The sequence below is a fragment of the Macadamia integrifolia genome, unplaced genomic scaffold (assembly GCF_013358625.1).
Source record: "Macadamia integrifolia cultivar HAES 741 unplaced genomic scaffold, SCU_Mint_v3 scaffold3324, whole genome shotgun sequence".
Lineage (NCBI taxonomy): Eukaryota > Viridiplantae > Streptophyta > Magnoliopsida > Proteales > Proteaceae > Macadamia > Macadamia integrifolia.
Window position 1 is genome coordinate 10,103 of NW_024869398.1, and position 11,225 is coordinate 21,327.

Here is an 11,225-nt window from a genome sequence, read left to right on the forward strand (position 1 = left end):
TCCCCCCCCCCCCACCACCCCATCTTGCTTGTTGTGTATGTTCTATGCCCTTTCTTGTGCCGCTTTTGTATCTAGCTGCTTAATCATTACGCTTGTGGAGTCTTGAGATAACTATTCCTTTACATTGCACCATCTTCACTTTGCTTTGCTTGTTTGATTCGGCGTATCATTGGTCGCAAGTGCATATATATTCTATCTATTCGAGTAGAACTTACATGATGTATTTTGATTAAGCCTTTGAAATGTTTACGTATTCTATGCTTGTGTATGCATTGTGTGACATCTTTTTCTGGTTTCTTGTCGGCTATGCATCATGTCATGTGCTCTACTTTTAATTGATGAGATTCCCTCTTTAATGCATTAGGTGCCCTTTTAATATTATTGTATATACATAATTTATATATGTATATATATATATATATATTGGAGGGTGGACCTTGGTGCAACAATAATGTTGCTCTACTATGAACAAGTGATCATGGGTTCTAGTCAGGAAATAGCCTCTGCGAAGCGGGGGTAAGGCTGCGTACATTATGACCCTTCCCAGACCTCGCAGTGGTGGGAGCTTCATGCACTGGGTACTCATGTTAGTTTTCCCTCATTTTTAACTTCTCCCTATTGTAAAATGTTCCAATTTATTGCTGGTGATGGTAATGTTAATTTACGAGCTTCTTCCTATGGTATAGTGCAAAATCTTGAGTGGAGCGTGTTTTCATGGTACTATTTTTTTATTTTTTTGGTTGTCTTTTCATGCATGTTGCTTTCTGTTTGTTTTTGGGCCCGTATTTATGTATTTATTCAATCTAGGAGTGTGCACTAGTCGTGGCACCAGTAGCATTGCGCTTGGTAGAAATTGCTTTAAGTTTTGTTATCGAGAAAGTTTTTCTTCAATATTGTTTCATCTTTGCTGCTACATAATTTTTTTATCATTCCCCCCTTATGAGTAAAGAGCATACGGTACTATTATTTTTATTTGTTTAGTTCCTAGGATACATTGATAGAGATGAACTTGTTTTGATATATTTTTATCATATTCTGTTGGATTCTTCTACTTCAGTGAGATTTGAGGTTATTATCAAGTCTAGGCATATCATATGAATCTGGATGCTGATAACTATATTTGTTGAACCCCTGGAACCCCATTTGGCTTATAAGTTCTGATTAAAATTTTAGGATTAGAAGCTGCTATAAATGCCCTTGAATTTCCTTGTCCCAGGAGTTGATTTGCTGGGCCAGATTGTCTGGTCAGATTTACTATCCTTAGAAATTGGAATCTGCACCTAGCAGAATACTTTCAAGTTATGAGGTTATTTCAGTTGGTTTATATGGAAACTGTGATTCACTTTATTGTCTTATTCTTCAGTATTCCTCTATGCATTGTGTAATTGGATCTTGATTTTTGGTTCATTGAACTTTGGAATTTATTTATCGTCTTATTCTTCAGTATTCCTCTATTCGTTGTGTAATTGGATCTTGATTTTTGGTTCATTGAACTTTCGAAGTTATTTTGCAAAGGATGCTAGTACAAAACCAGAAGCTATTTAGGCCTTTGGCCTTTATCCATTATGATTAGGAATTTGGATCTGAGATCTTTACATATTAGCTTTCGTGCACGTAGTACTCTTTTTTCCCCTTGAGTTATTCCACCTGGATCCAAGGTGGTTACATATTTCTGCCCTTCTGTTTAAGTTGGGTCCTTCTTGTTTTATTTTTTGAGATAAAGCCTTGTTACTTTATCATACTCAGATTGGAGAAAATCCCCATCCAAAGAAAGACGATGTAGTGAATAAGATCTATGTAATATAGAAAACAAATAGCATTTTTATTTCCCTTTATATTTGTTACCTGGTTTGACATAAATTTAATATTGCAGAAGATCGTAAGAAATGGCTGGATACAATGGAACGTACTCATCGTTATCATTTCCTGAGCATATAATTCCTGTCAACCGTTATCGGTTTCTAATGACTGGAAGAAGCGACATGGAGTACTAATTGCCCTAGGTCTGATTTCCTGGCGATGCCAAAAGGTATTTCTGCACTTTCATTTTGTCTTGGTATTTTAAATGTAATTTATATTGTATTTGTGTGTGTGTGGCAAATGGACGTGTTAATCAATCAGAAGGCTTGTTGAATTGACTGATAGGAACAAACACTGTTCGCTTTTGCGGGCTTAGTGATTTTTCGATGTGCAATTTATGAAATGAGGACTGTAATTTTATGTACTTTAGAGCGCATTACAAATGTTTGAATTCATTCTAACCAGACCCTATTAAGTTGGGTTAAGGCTGATTTTGTTGTTGTTGTAATTTAGCCTATTATGGGGTAAAACATTGGATTATGTAATTTAGCCTATTATGGGATAAAACATTGGATTATGTTAGTCGGTTCACATTATATTGCTCTTCTAATTATGTGTATTTGAACAATGGTAGAAAATATCAGAGCGTAATTCCAAGAATAGGTCCAACCTGAAATTTTTGCATACCACTGGAAAGACCCCTTCCGTTGTAATTTGAGAAGGGAAGAAAATATCTTTTTTAATTTATTAATTTTTTTAATGGATGTTCACTCAGTCTAAGATTCAACTAATACTCCTTTACTAATTTATTGTTTTTGTTTAGCATAAGGAGCACGGGGATGAATTGTGCCCCTCTCGTTTGGAGATGTTCAAGGTGACTTATACAAAGAAAGATGCATCTTTGCAGACCCTATTGTAGGGGAGAAGATTGTAAGTTTAATAATCTCATAAAAGAACTAGTAAGGATTAATTATTCTTTTATGTGCTAAATTCAATATTTTTTTTCCCAACTCGTTTGTGTATTGTCTAATGCAGGCTCTAATGAATGACAAACTTAATAAACAACCTGAAGAAAGACGTGGGGATAGTGGTGTGCAAGATAAAATCTTCAGGGAAATTGTAGTTCCCATGGTCGAGTGCGCATGTACGGAGTTGGATCATCTGAAACAAGTGCATGGGATGGTCACACAATGCGCTGCGTCATATTCCCGAGAGAATGCAGAGCTGCAGACTGAGGCTGTGACATTGGAGGAAAATATCAATGAACAAAAAGCAGAGATCGGTGGATTGAGGGCTATTGTCATTGAACAAAAGGAATTGGTAAGTGGATTGGCGGATAAATTTTCTATGCTCCGGGCCCAAATGAAATGTTTATGCGAGTCATGGAAGGATGACAATTTTGATTCGAATTGTCCCCACATATTAATCTCTTGTTACTAATGATGTACCGGGTGGATTGAGGGACAATTTTTTGGTCTCTTTTACAGATGTACATGCGGATTTTTTTTTTTTTTTTTTTTTTCCTTTTTTGTTGTTAAACCAAACTACTTGGAATGTATGGTCATCATGCTTAACACACGTTTGTTTTGTAAGACCTTAGTTCAATATACTTACGGTAGTCTAGTGCTATAAATATCATGTTGTTATTGATTAGTGTGTTAACTCGGTTCTTTTGGATTCGAAAAAGCAAGATAGAGATCAGATATGTTAATTCAAGTATTTTGGGTCTTCCTTATCGTGCAATCTTATGTATTGAGATCTCAGAAAACTAGAGCAGCTCTACTGTATTCCAATACAGAGGTTGGCATTCCACTGTTGTGCTTGAAAAGTTATTCGCATTCCATTGATAAATGTAGTTTTCTAATGTTAATATTCGCAGGACATTGGACTATACTTACTATGCTTGGAAACTATTGTAGAAGAGGCTGTCTGGCTAGGTTTTTTTTGCTGAGTTGTGCCGTCTTTCTGGCAACACCGCATTTTGATGACAGTGGTGAGGCCATGATGATTACTGGGCAGCTTCTACATAGAGAAAAAAGCCTGCAGAGTTGTTTATCTGAGTGCTGATGCTGATATAGGAATGTACTCTTCACTTTGTATTAGTTTATCTTTATTTATGTCTATCATATTTAAAAAAATATGAGGGAAGGGAATCCAGTACTGTTTAGTGGGGCATGTACACATCATCTCATCATATTGATTTTCTATCAAATTAGTTTAACCACATGTCAAGTGTTTGGGGAATTAATTCAACAGCTCAATTTTTTTAAAAATAAATTTGGACTGATCAAGATGGCGTTTTATGTTCTGTGGTTGATATTCAAGGATAAAAACACTAATGAAATCTCACTGAGTATGGATTGGCAAGGTCATATAGCTCCAACCGCACTTTACTTCTGCATTCCACCATGATCACTTCTATATATGCTTGTCAAGGCTTCAGAAAGGTAGGAAGAAGGGAATGGGGGAGAAATGGGATTGAAACTTAATAGGACAGTTTTAAAACTGCCAAATCCAAGTTCTGTCAAGAGAAGGCTTTCTAGATGTTTCACCTTTTTATGCCACCTGGAAGGATTATAAGGTTATTCAATTCTTGGATAGACAAGGTAGTATTTATTAGCATAATACACCTTACTCGTAATTGTCTTGGTGTACACTCTCTTGGTGGTCCTCGATTTTATTAGTTTTATTTTACCACTTGGCCAAATTTGATTGTGCTGAAACTTGACATGTGAGCAGGGACTGACACCTTCAAAAAATTTGGGCTCCATCCAACATACGACTTAGTAGATACTTTGGGCTGAACTGATAATTCAGTCTAGCTTGGCTGACCAGTCTCCCTCAAATTCCAGATTCAAATTGTCATACACTCCCCTATGTATTTAGCCTGAATCTTCAAGAGTCCATAAGCCCATGATCAATTATACTCTGTGGGCTATAAGCCCATAACCAGATCACAAGATATTACATATATGCAAGATGTGGAAATTCTGAACCAGAACAATCCTCAAAATCTGAACTATAAGAAGCATATCTGACAGGCTGAGCCGCTGACCTCACGTATTCGACCAAACTCCGGGGAGAGGTGTCAACCCATTCATGGTCCAAACACCAGGATTAATCAAACATGAAATAGGCAGGCTTGTTAGGATTGGAATTTGGAAAACCACAAAAAAAGCTTGGGTTGGATTAGTCTGGACACCAATAGAGGCATATTGCATCCATAATCAGCGTAAACTGTTACATGGCTTCTGTTCTTGTAGATCTTCAGGGTTTCCCTTCTAAACTAATCCAATAGCCATCTTGTCATAATGGAGAACTTGAATTCTACACGTATAGGAGGAATGAAAACCAAAAGTAGAAAGAGGGAAATAGGAAAAGAAAAAGATCTTCACAAAATAATTACACATTTTCAAAATTTCATTACTGTTGAGCTAATGTTAAGTAGGGGCTCCAATGCATCGGGAGCAAACTTCCTTGCAAAAAGGTAACAAACAGATGTTCGTTTGGAATTATATGAACAATCTGTTCCATTATTCCTTAAGGATTGTATAAAACCTTCTGTGATATCATACCTTCCATAGGTAGCTGGATGAGGGCTCCTTTTTGACCAATCAACCCAAGTCAGAGTCCGATTTTCATTCATTCCTCCATGGAACATGTTTATGTAAGTTGGCAAGTAATGTTCATCCGGGTAGCAAGTAGGCGTACAATATTTACTGAAGATAGAATAGTACTCACTATCTGAGATTATGTGTAATGCTAGAGCACGGTTCATTTCAAACCACTGGGATCCTTTCCTCCACTGTGGGAGCTTAATGTATGGATACATAAAGAGGCTGTAACGGCCACGTCCGTAACGGGATGGATCATCATTGGACTCAACAAAGCTATGTGGAGAGCCAATGAGGTATTTATAAACAGTTGTGAAGTCATATATCGGGATGCAACTCTCAGAAAGAAGAACGAACCGCTCATTCGAGAAGTCAAGAAGGGCATTGGCGAGAAGACGCCTCTCTCCATCTAACATAGTTACTGATCCCCATTGAACATCCTGGAGGTAAATAGGGAGAAGAAAACTATTGTATCAGAATAAAAGTGTTCCGTGGAGGCATAAATAAATGAAATATGTAGGATTTTTTTGTTGATAATTGTATTTAAAGAAGCATTTGTTACAATCTAAATTATTGTAGGTTTAAAACTTCACACAATATTGCATGGATTGTACTTTGAGATATTCATCTTGATGGTATGTGAATCCCAATATCTCTTCATCAAAAATAAGATCCTCCCCCTCAATAAAAATATTGTCCCCCCAGTTGAGGGAAGGGGACCACCATCACCAGCAACAACAGCAGCAGCAAAAAAAAAAAAAAGGATCCCTAACTTTGATCTTCAGTCTTCCACACAAATTTGTGCCTAAAATTTTCCAGCAAAGAGTGTTCATCTGTTCTTATGAAAGATCCACAGAAATTTACAATTGCCACAAAGAGAATGAACCAACATGCATGAAGGGGAATCCAATAACCTTAATACAATTCTTGCCCCTCTAAGGTCCTTATTTATCAAAACAAAGTACAGTTTCCAAGAACCAGGGAATAATTAAAGGCCTTGGATGCACCTGCCCCCCAATGTTATGCTTCTTAAAACTTCGAGTTCAAAAGAGAAAGTGACTGTGAACAGACCACCTCTGAGAGTTTTGACAAACACACTAGAATTAAAATTCCATCTTCGAATCCCAGCTTCCAACCGCCTAAGATCAGTGGGTATGATGATGAATCTACCTATTAAGCATCTGCTAGTAGACACTCAGCAGTGAAGACATATCAGAGAAGGGCCAAGAAGAACCATCACGCCTAACACAAGCCTTTGCTGGACTGATCCTCAGGCTTAATGTGGCCTGATTTGTTCTTTTCCTTTAGGTCACTTGGTTAAGTTAGTCAACCTGGTTTAGTGGTCCATTGAATTAGCCAAGGAATTAGCTAATCAGGTTCTACTTAACCTTATCCTTTTGGCTAACCAATCAATTTCTGTTTAATCCTATCTAGCTTTTAGTTACTTATTTAACTGGATTATGCTGAGGATTCCCACTCCTGGTCCAGTTTATGATTTGTATTTCTCTATTCTTATAGATGAAGCTCAAGGGCAACAATGCAGCAAATGATTCTGACAGTTAATGCAAAGTTTTGTTTCTTGTTTTGTGGTGAATCAGAGCATCATCCTGTGGTGATTCAGGACCTCTTGTCTTGGTGGTGAAGCTGAGAAAGTACTGGAGTAATGGTGGTGATTCCAGTTAGACCTTGTGGTGAGAAACCCAGGTCATCTCATCCTCTTCTCTGTTTGATTTCTTTCAAATAGCACTGCAAGTTATTGTGCAACAGCCTGCAGCAGAACCAGCTTTCCAATTCTATCTAGGGGTTCTGGTAACTAAGAATCACAGGTCTGATCACTGATCTAATTTCATAAATATCAATTGTTCAGTAGCCTGATTTGTTTTCTGCATTCAAAATTTCATCTTGCTGGCTGAATCTTGAATTCCTAATCTGGGTTGGAGTACCAACAGTTCCTATTTTCGATAGGATTCATGAACAAATCTTTATTGTTCTGTTGTCTCTGATTTCATAAATATAAACTAATCTGAAACTGCTTGTATTGAATCTGATATCAGATTCTTCAAAAGATCTGTTGATTGACTAGTTTTGAGTTCTCTCAGTGACACTAGGAATTGCCCACACAAGCAGATCCAACCCTTGGGTCTTACTAATATTTTCAGCATCTTTTAGGCTTATAAATTAGTACTAGACCAGGAGGGTCTCCTAATCTGAGTTGTGGATTAGGAGTTGTTAATTTTCACCTAAATCTGGACTTTCCTATTCTGTTTCGATCCTGTTATGTTGGTGACTGATCACAAACATCAGTACCGCACTACTTCACCTAACCCTCTCAGCAAAAAAAAATCATGCTAGAGTTCTGATTAATCCCTTCCAAGGTGGGCTGCCTATCTTTGTACACCTCAATATCATTAAGCATTTTTTTCATTTGAGAACTATAATGAAAAACTTGAGGATGTTGCCTCACACATTAAATATATTGACAAATACCAAAAAGTTTTATGTTCAAGGTAGATAAGTTCTGTTCAACAAAAAATAACTGTCTGATTGTCTATTATAAGAAAGAACTAGGAATCTAACTTGGGAAAAACTTAGCAATTTAGAAAAGAGCATAAATCAAGGTCCTAGTTTCTACTTGAGAATTTCCCAAAGGAAGCTATGATTCAATTGATTGAAATATATGCTCTTATATGTCAATGGAAAGAAAGAAGTAATACCTGACTTGGGATCTGGCGGCCATAGAAAGCAGACATATTTGAGACATGGCTCTCATACCCTGGAAGTGCATGAACATAAATTGAAAAGAGCCCTTCATGACCATGAAAAAATTTCTCCCATAGTGGTCTCAATGGCAATGGTCCTCTGGTCAGAAACATGAAAGCCACCTTAGGCACTCTGTTGTATGGATAGGCATCTTTCTTTGGCACCATTGAAGCCATCCAAAATAGCCCATCATCTGTCATACTATGTTGCAAATAGGTTGGGTTGACAAAACTCTTCCTACCCAAAAAGTTTTGTGATTGGAAGAATAGATCATTGTGTGAAGAAGTAATGTATCTAGTAACATGTGCACTTGCTGCCAACCCAAGAATAACGCCGGCTACGAATATAACCAAAAATGATACAACCTTCACAACTCCAAGCGACAATTCCTTGGTTGCAATTATGTAAGTAGTAAACTTGTCCACCTCTTTTCCATCAGCCTTATTTCTTGGCATGGCCTTCATTTCACTTCTAGTATAAATTTCAAGATTTATCCCCTTTTGAAACCTTTTGTTACTAACACTTCGCATCAAATGAAAGCAGATTGCAGAAATATCAGATAAACTTCAGTTTCATTTGAGAGAAACCACAGAAACCCAATTTTCATCAAACAGTTTGATGACCTGCCGATTTTATCAAACTGTTAAACTCAAATCTCAAGGGCAAATCTCTTCTGCGGATAACACCAATTTAAACTATCCGAACCCTAGAAATCCAAAAATCACCCTCCAAAGAACAATAACAGAGGAATAAACCTAAGCTTGAAGTTCAAACTCTATCTAACAGAGTATCGATTCTTCACCTCTGAATTAATATCTCTGTCGGTCTCTGTCGGTTTGAAATCAATCACGGAATCGGTTCACATGCAACCAACCAGCTTCTACGCCAATTGTCCGGATTTTTTCAAATCGATTTCTTCCGAAACAGAAAAGCTCAGAGATCAAAGAAAGAATTTGTACAGAGCGGGAAAGATTGATGGAATTCAATCGAAGAGAGATGAAAATTTTCGAATGATAATCAAAAGTGATTAAGAAGAAGAAGAATATTTAAATGGCAAGAAAGCGGGAAGAAAATATCTGTGTTTTTGGCAGAAACATGTCGCGTGAAACGCTCGTTCCACGCTAATGCGTCAACGGTCACCATGAAAAAAAAACGGTTCCTCTTAGGCTCTAGCAATGGAGAGAGACTTGGTACTGGAACTAAGCTGACGTGGTCTTCCAGCTCACGTTTTAAGAACGAATAGCAGTTGACCTGACCTGGTTTTGTACGACGGAGTAGTGTAACATGGATTATTTTTGAAAGAGTCTTAATCACCTACTCGTGTACGTCTCATGTATATTATTTTAAGCACGCGGGAAGACGAACATTGAAAGGGTTGAAAGAAAGAGTAGCTCGTCCACAAATGTCTTTCAATGCCAAAGTAGGACACATGTCATCCTTTAATTGTATGTGAAGTGTACATGTGTGATGTATCTATAAAGCCCCTACTACTTTGTTTGATTCGCGAAACCCCCCTCCAAACTAGCATGGGGGTGGAGTATTTGTGGTATGTTTCCTTGTACACGAGGAACTCCTATATAAAAAAGGAAGAGTCCAAAGTATAGGTAAGCGATCTGTACTCATATTCAAAATACAAGTCTTGTCAAATATGGATTTGCGTATATTAAAATAGTGACATAAGAGATGTTGCCAAACAATATTTCCCCTCAGAGTTTTACATGAGGTAGTAAAATGACCACCATGTATTGTAATCCTATTTAGTTATTGTTTAACCCTAGACTACCTTGCCCTATGAACCATGCAGAGCACCTAAAACGATTAAGGCAGAGCAACTGGGTGAAAGTGGAGTATGGGAGGTGTGATGTAAGCCAATATTTTTGTTCCTTGTTTTTTGCTTCCATGAATGCGTTTTCATGCACCAATGATTGTGAGTAAAACAAGTGTCACCTTATTATATGTGGTGATTTAGATCAACTGCTATTTTGGGTTTAAATACTTCAATTCCCAACATAGGTTGTGTGCGAGAATACTCCAATAGAGTATTTATGTTTCTTTTATCTTCATATAAGCAAAAAAAAAAAAAAACATGGGAAATGCGTTTCTCAATGGAACTCAAATCAATCGCTCTCTCTCCCTCTCTCACACACACACACACATTTGTGAAATACCTCTTTCATTGAAATGTTCCCGATGGTGTAAACTTATAAAAGCGTTATGAAACACTCCCACAATTAATATAAGTGTGGGTGAAGAACATTTAGGCTTTGTTTGATATGCATTCTAGAATATATTTCAATCTAAGTCAACCTAATTATCTAAGATTCCAACAACAAATCAATATTGTGGAGACCGCTTTCAATGTGATCCCCTTAGCATTCCAACAATCGGAAAGTCCTCTAAATTCAATGGGATGAAATGCACTCCGATGATAGTGAATTGGATCAATAACATGAATATTACCCCCCCCCCAACAAATGGGAAAAAAAATCACTATCATGAATAACAACATCTGAGCTATCAAAATTGATTCATTGTTGATAATTGAATATTGAATAGAATATCATATGAATATATTTAATCCAAGACTTCCCTTGATAAATGCATATTCATCCAAATATTAAATAAAAAAAATATAGATTGCTATACTATTGATTAAGTCAATGACTACTTGTGATTCCGTATTGAATCCTTTCCATGTTAGCTCCAAATTGAAGAATGTTATTGTCACACCCCGTTCACCCTGAACCGGAGCGGTGACCGAGTTAACACCAGTTAACCCAAACCTGCCAGGATCATCAGATACTGTATTCCACCACAGCATACATACACTAACATCAATTCATCAGATCAGCGGAAGACTAAGTTTTACCTGTAAATAATTCCCATATACTCGATACCCAAATGATAATACCATAATTATATACATTTGGGCCCGAAAGCATGATATATACACAAAAAGAATGGAGTTCAAATATCAAGTATATATACATGAATTTATCAAAATCATCAGAGTACACAGCTCGGCTCGATCTCAAGGCTGGAGCTCAGCTC

General features: G+C 37.1%; 1 protein-coding gene and 1 long non-coding RNA gene across 5 annotated transcripts; one reads left to right on the top strand and one right to left on the bottom strand.

Moving 5' to 3' along the window:
- Positions 1 to 8: 8 nt before the first annotated feature.
- LOC122068013 lies at positions 9 to 4,091 on the top strand. Of its 4 annotated transcripts, XR_006136946.1 has the most exons (5): positions 9 to 2,029; positions 2,624 to 2,730; positions 2,836 to 3,120; positions 3,558 to 3,600; positions 3,725 to 4,091. It is a non-coding gene; the product is annotated as an uncharacterized LOC122068013 (long non-coding RNA). The 4 variants fall into 4 exon arrangements; XR_006136945.1 differs by lacking the exons at positions 3,558 to 3,600; positions 3,725 to 4,091 and having other exon boundaries at positions 10 to 586; positions 1,874 to 2,029; positions 2,836 to 3,462; XR_006136944.1 differs by lacking the exon at positions 3,558 to 3,600 and having other exon boundaries at positions 11 to 2,029; positions 3,680 to 4,091.
- Positions 4,092 to 4,842: 751 nt separating this feature from the next.
- On the bottom strand, positions 4,843 to 9,352 carry LOC122068012 (glycosyltransferase BC10-like). Its single transcript, XM_042631832.1, has 2 exons — positions 8,129 to 9,352; positions 4,843 to 5,854 (listed from the first exon to the last, which is right to left on the bottom strand). Exons 1-2 carry the CDS (start codon positions 8,702 to 8,704, stop codon positions 5,213 to 5,215), a joined length of 1,218 nt encoding a protein of 405 aa, XP_042487766.1. The 5' UTR covers positions 8,705 to 9,352; the 3' UTR covers positions 4,843 to 5,212.
- Between the last annotated feature and the right edge of the window lie 1,873 nt (positions 9,353 to 11,225).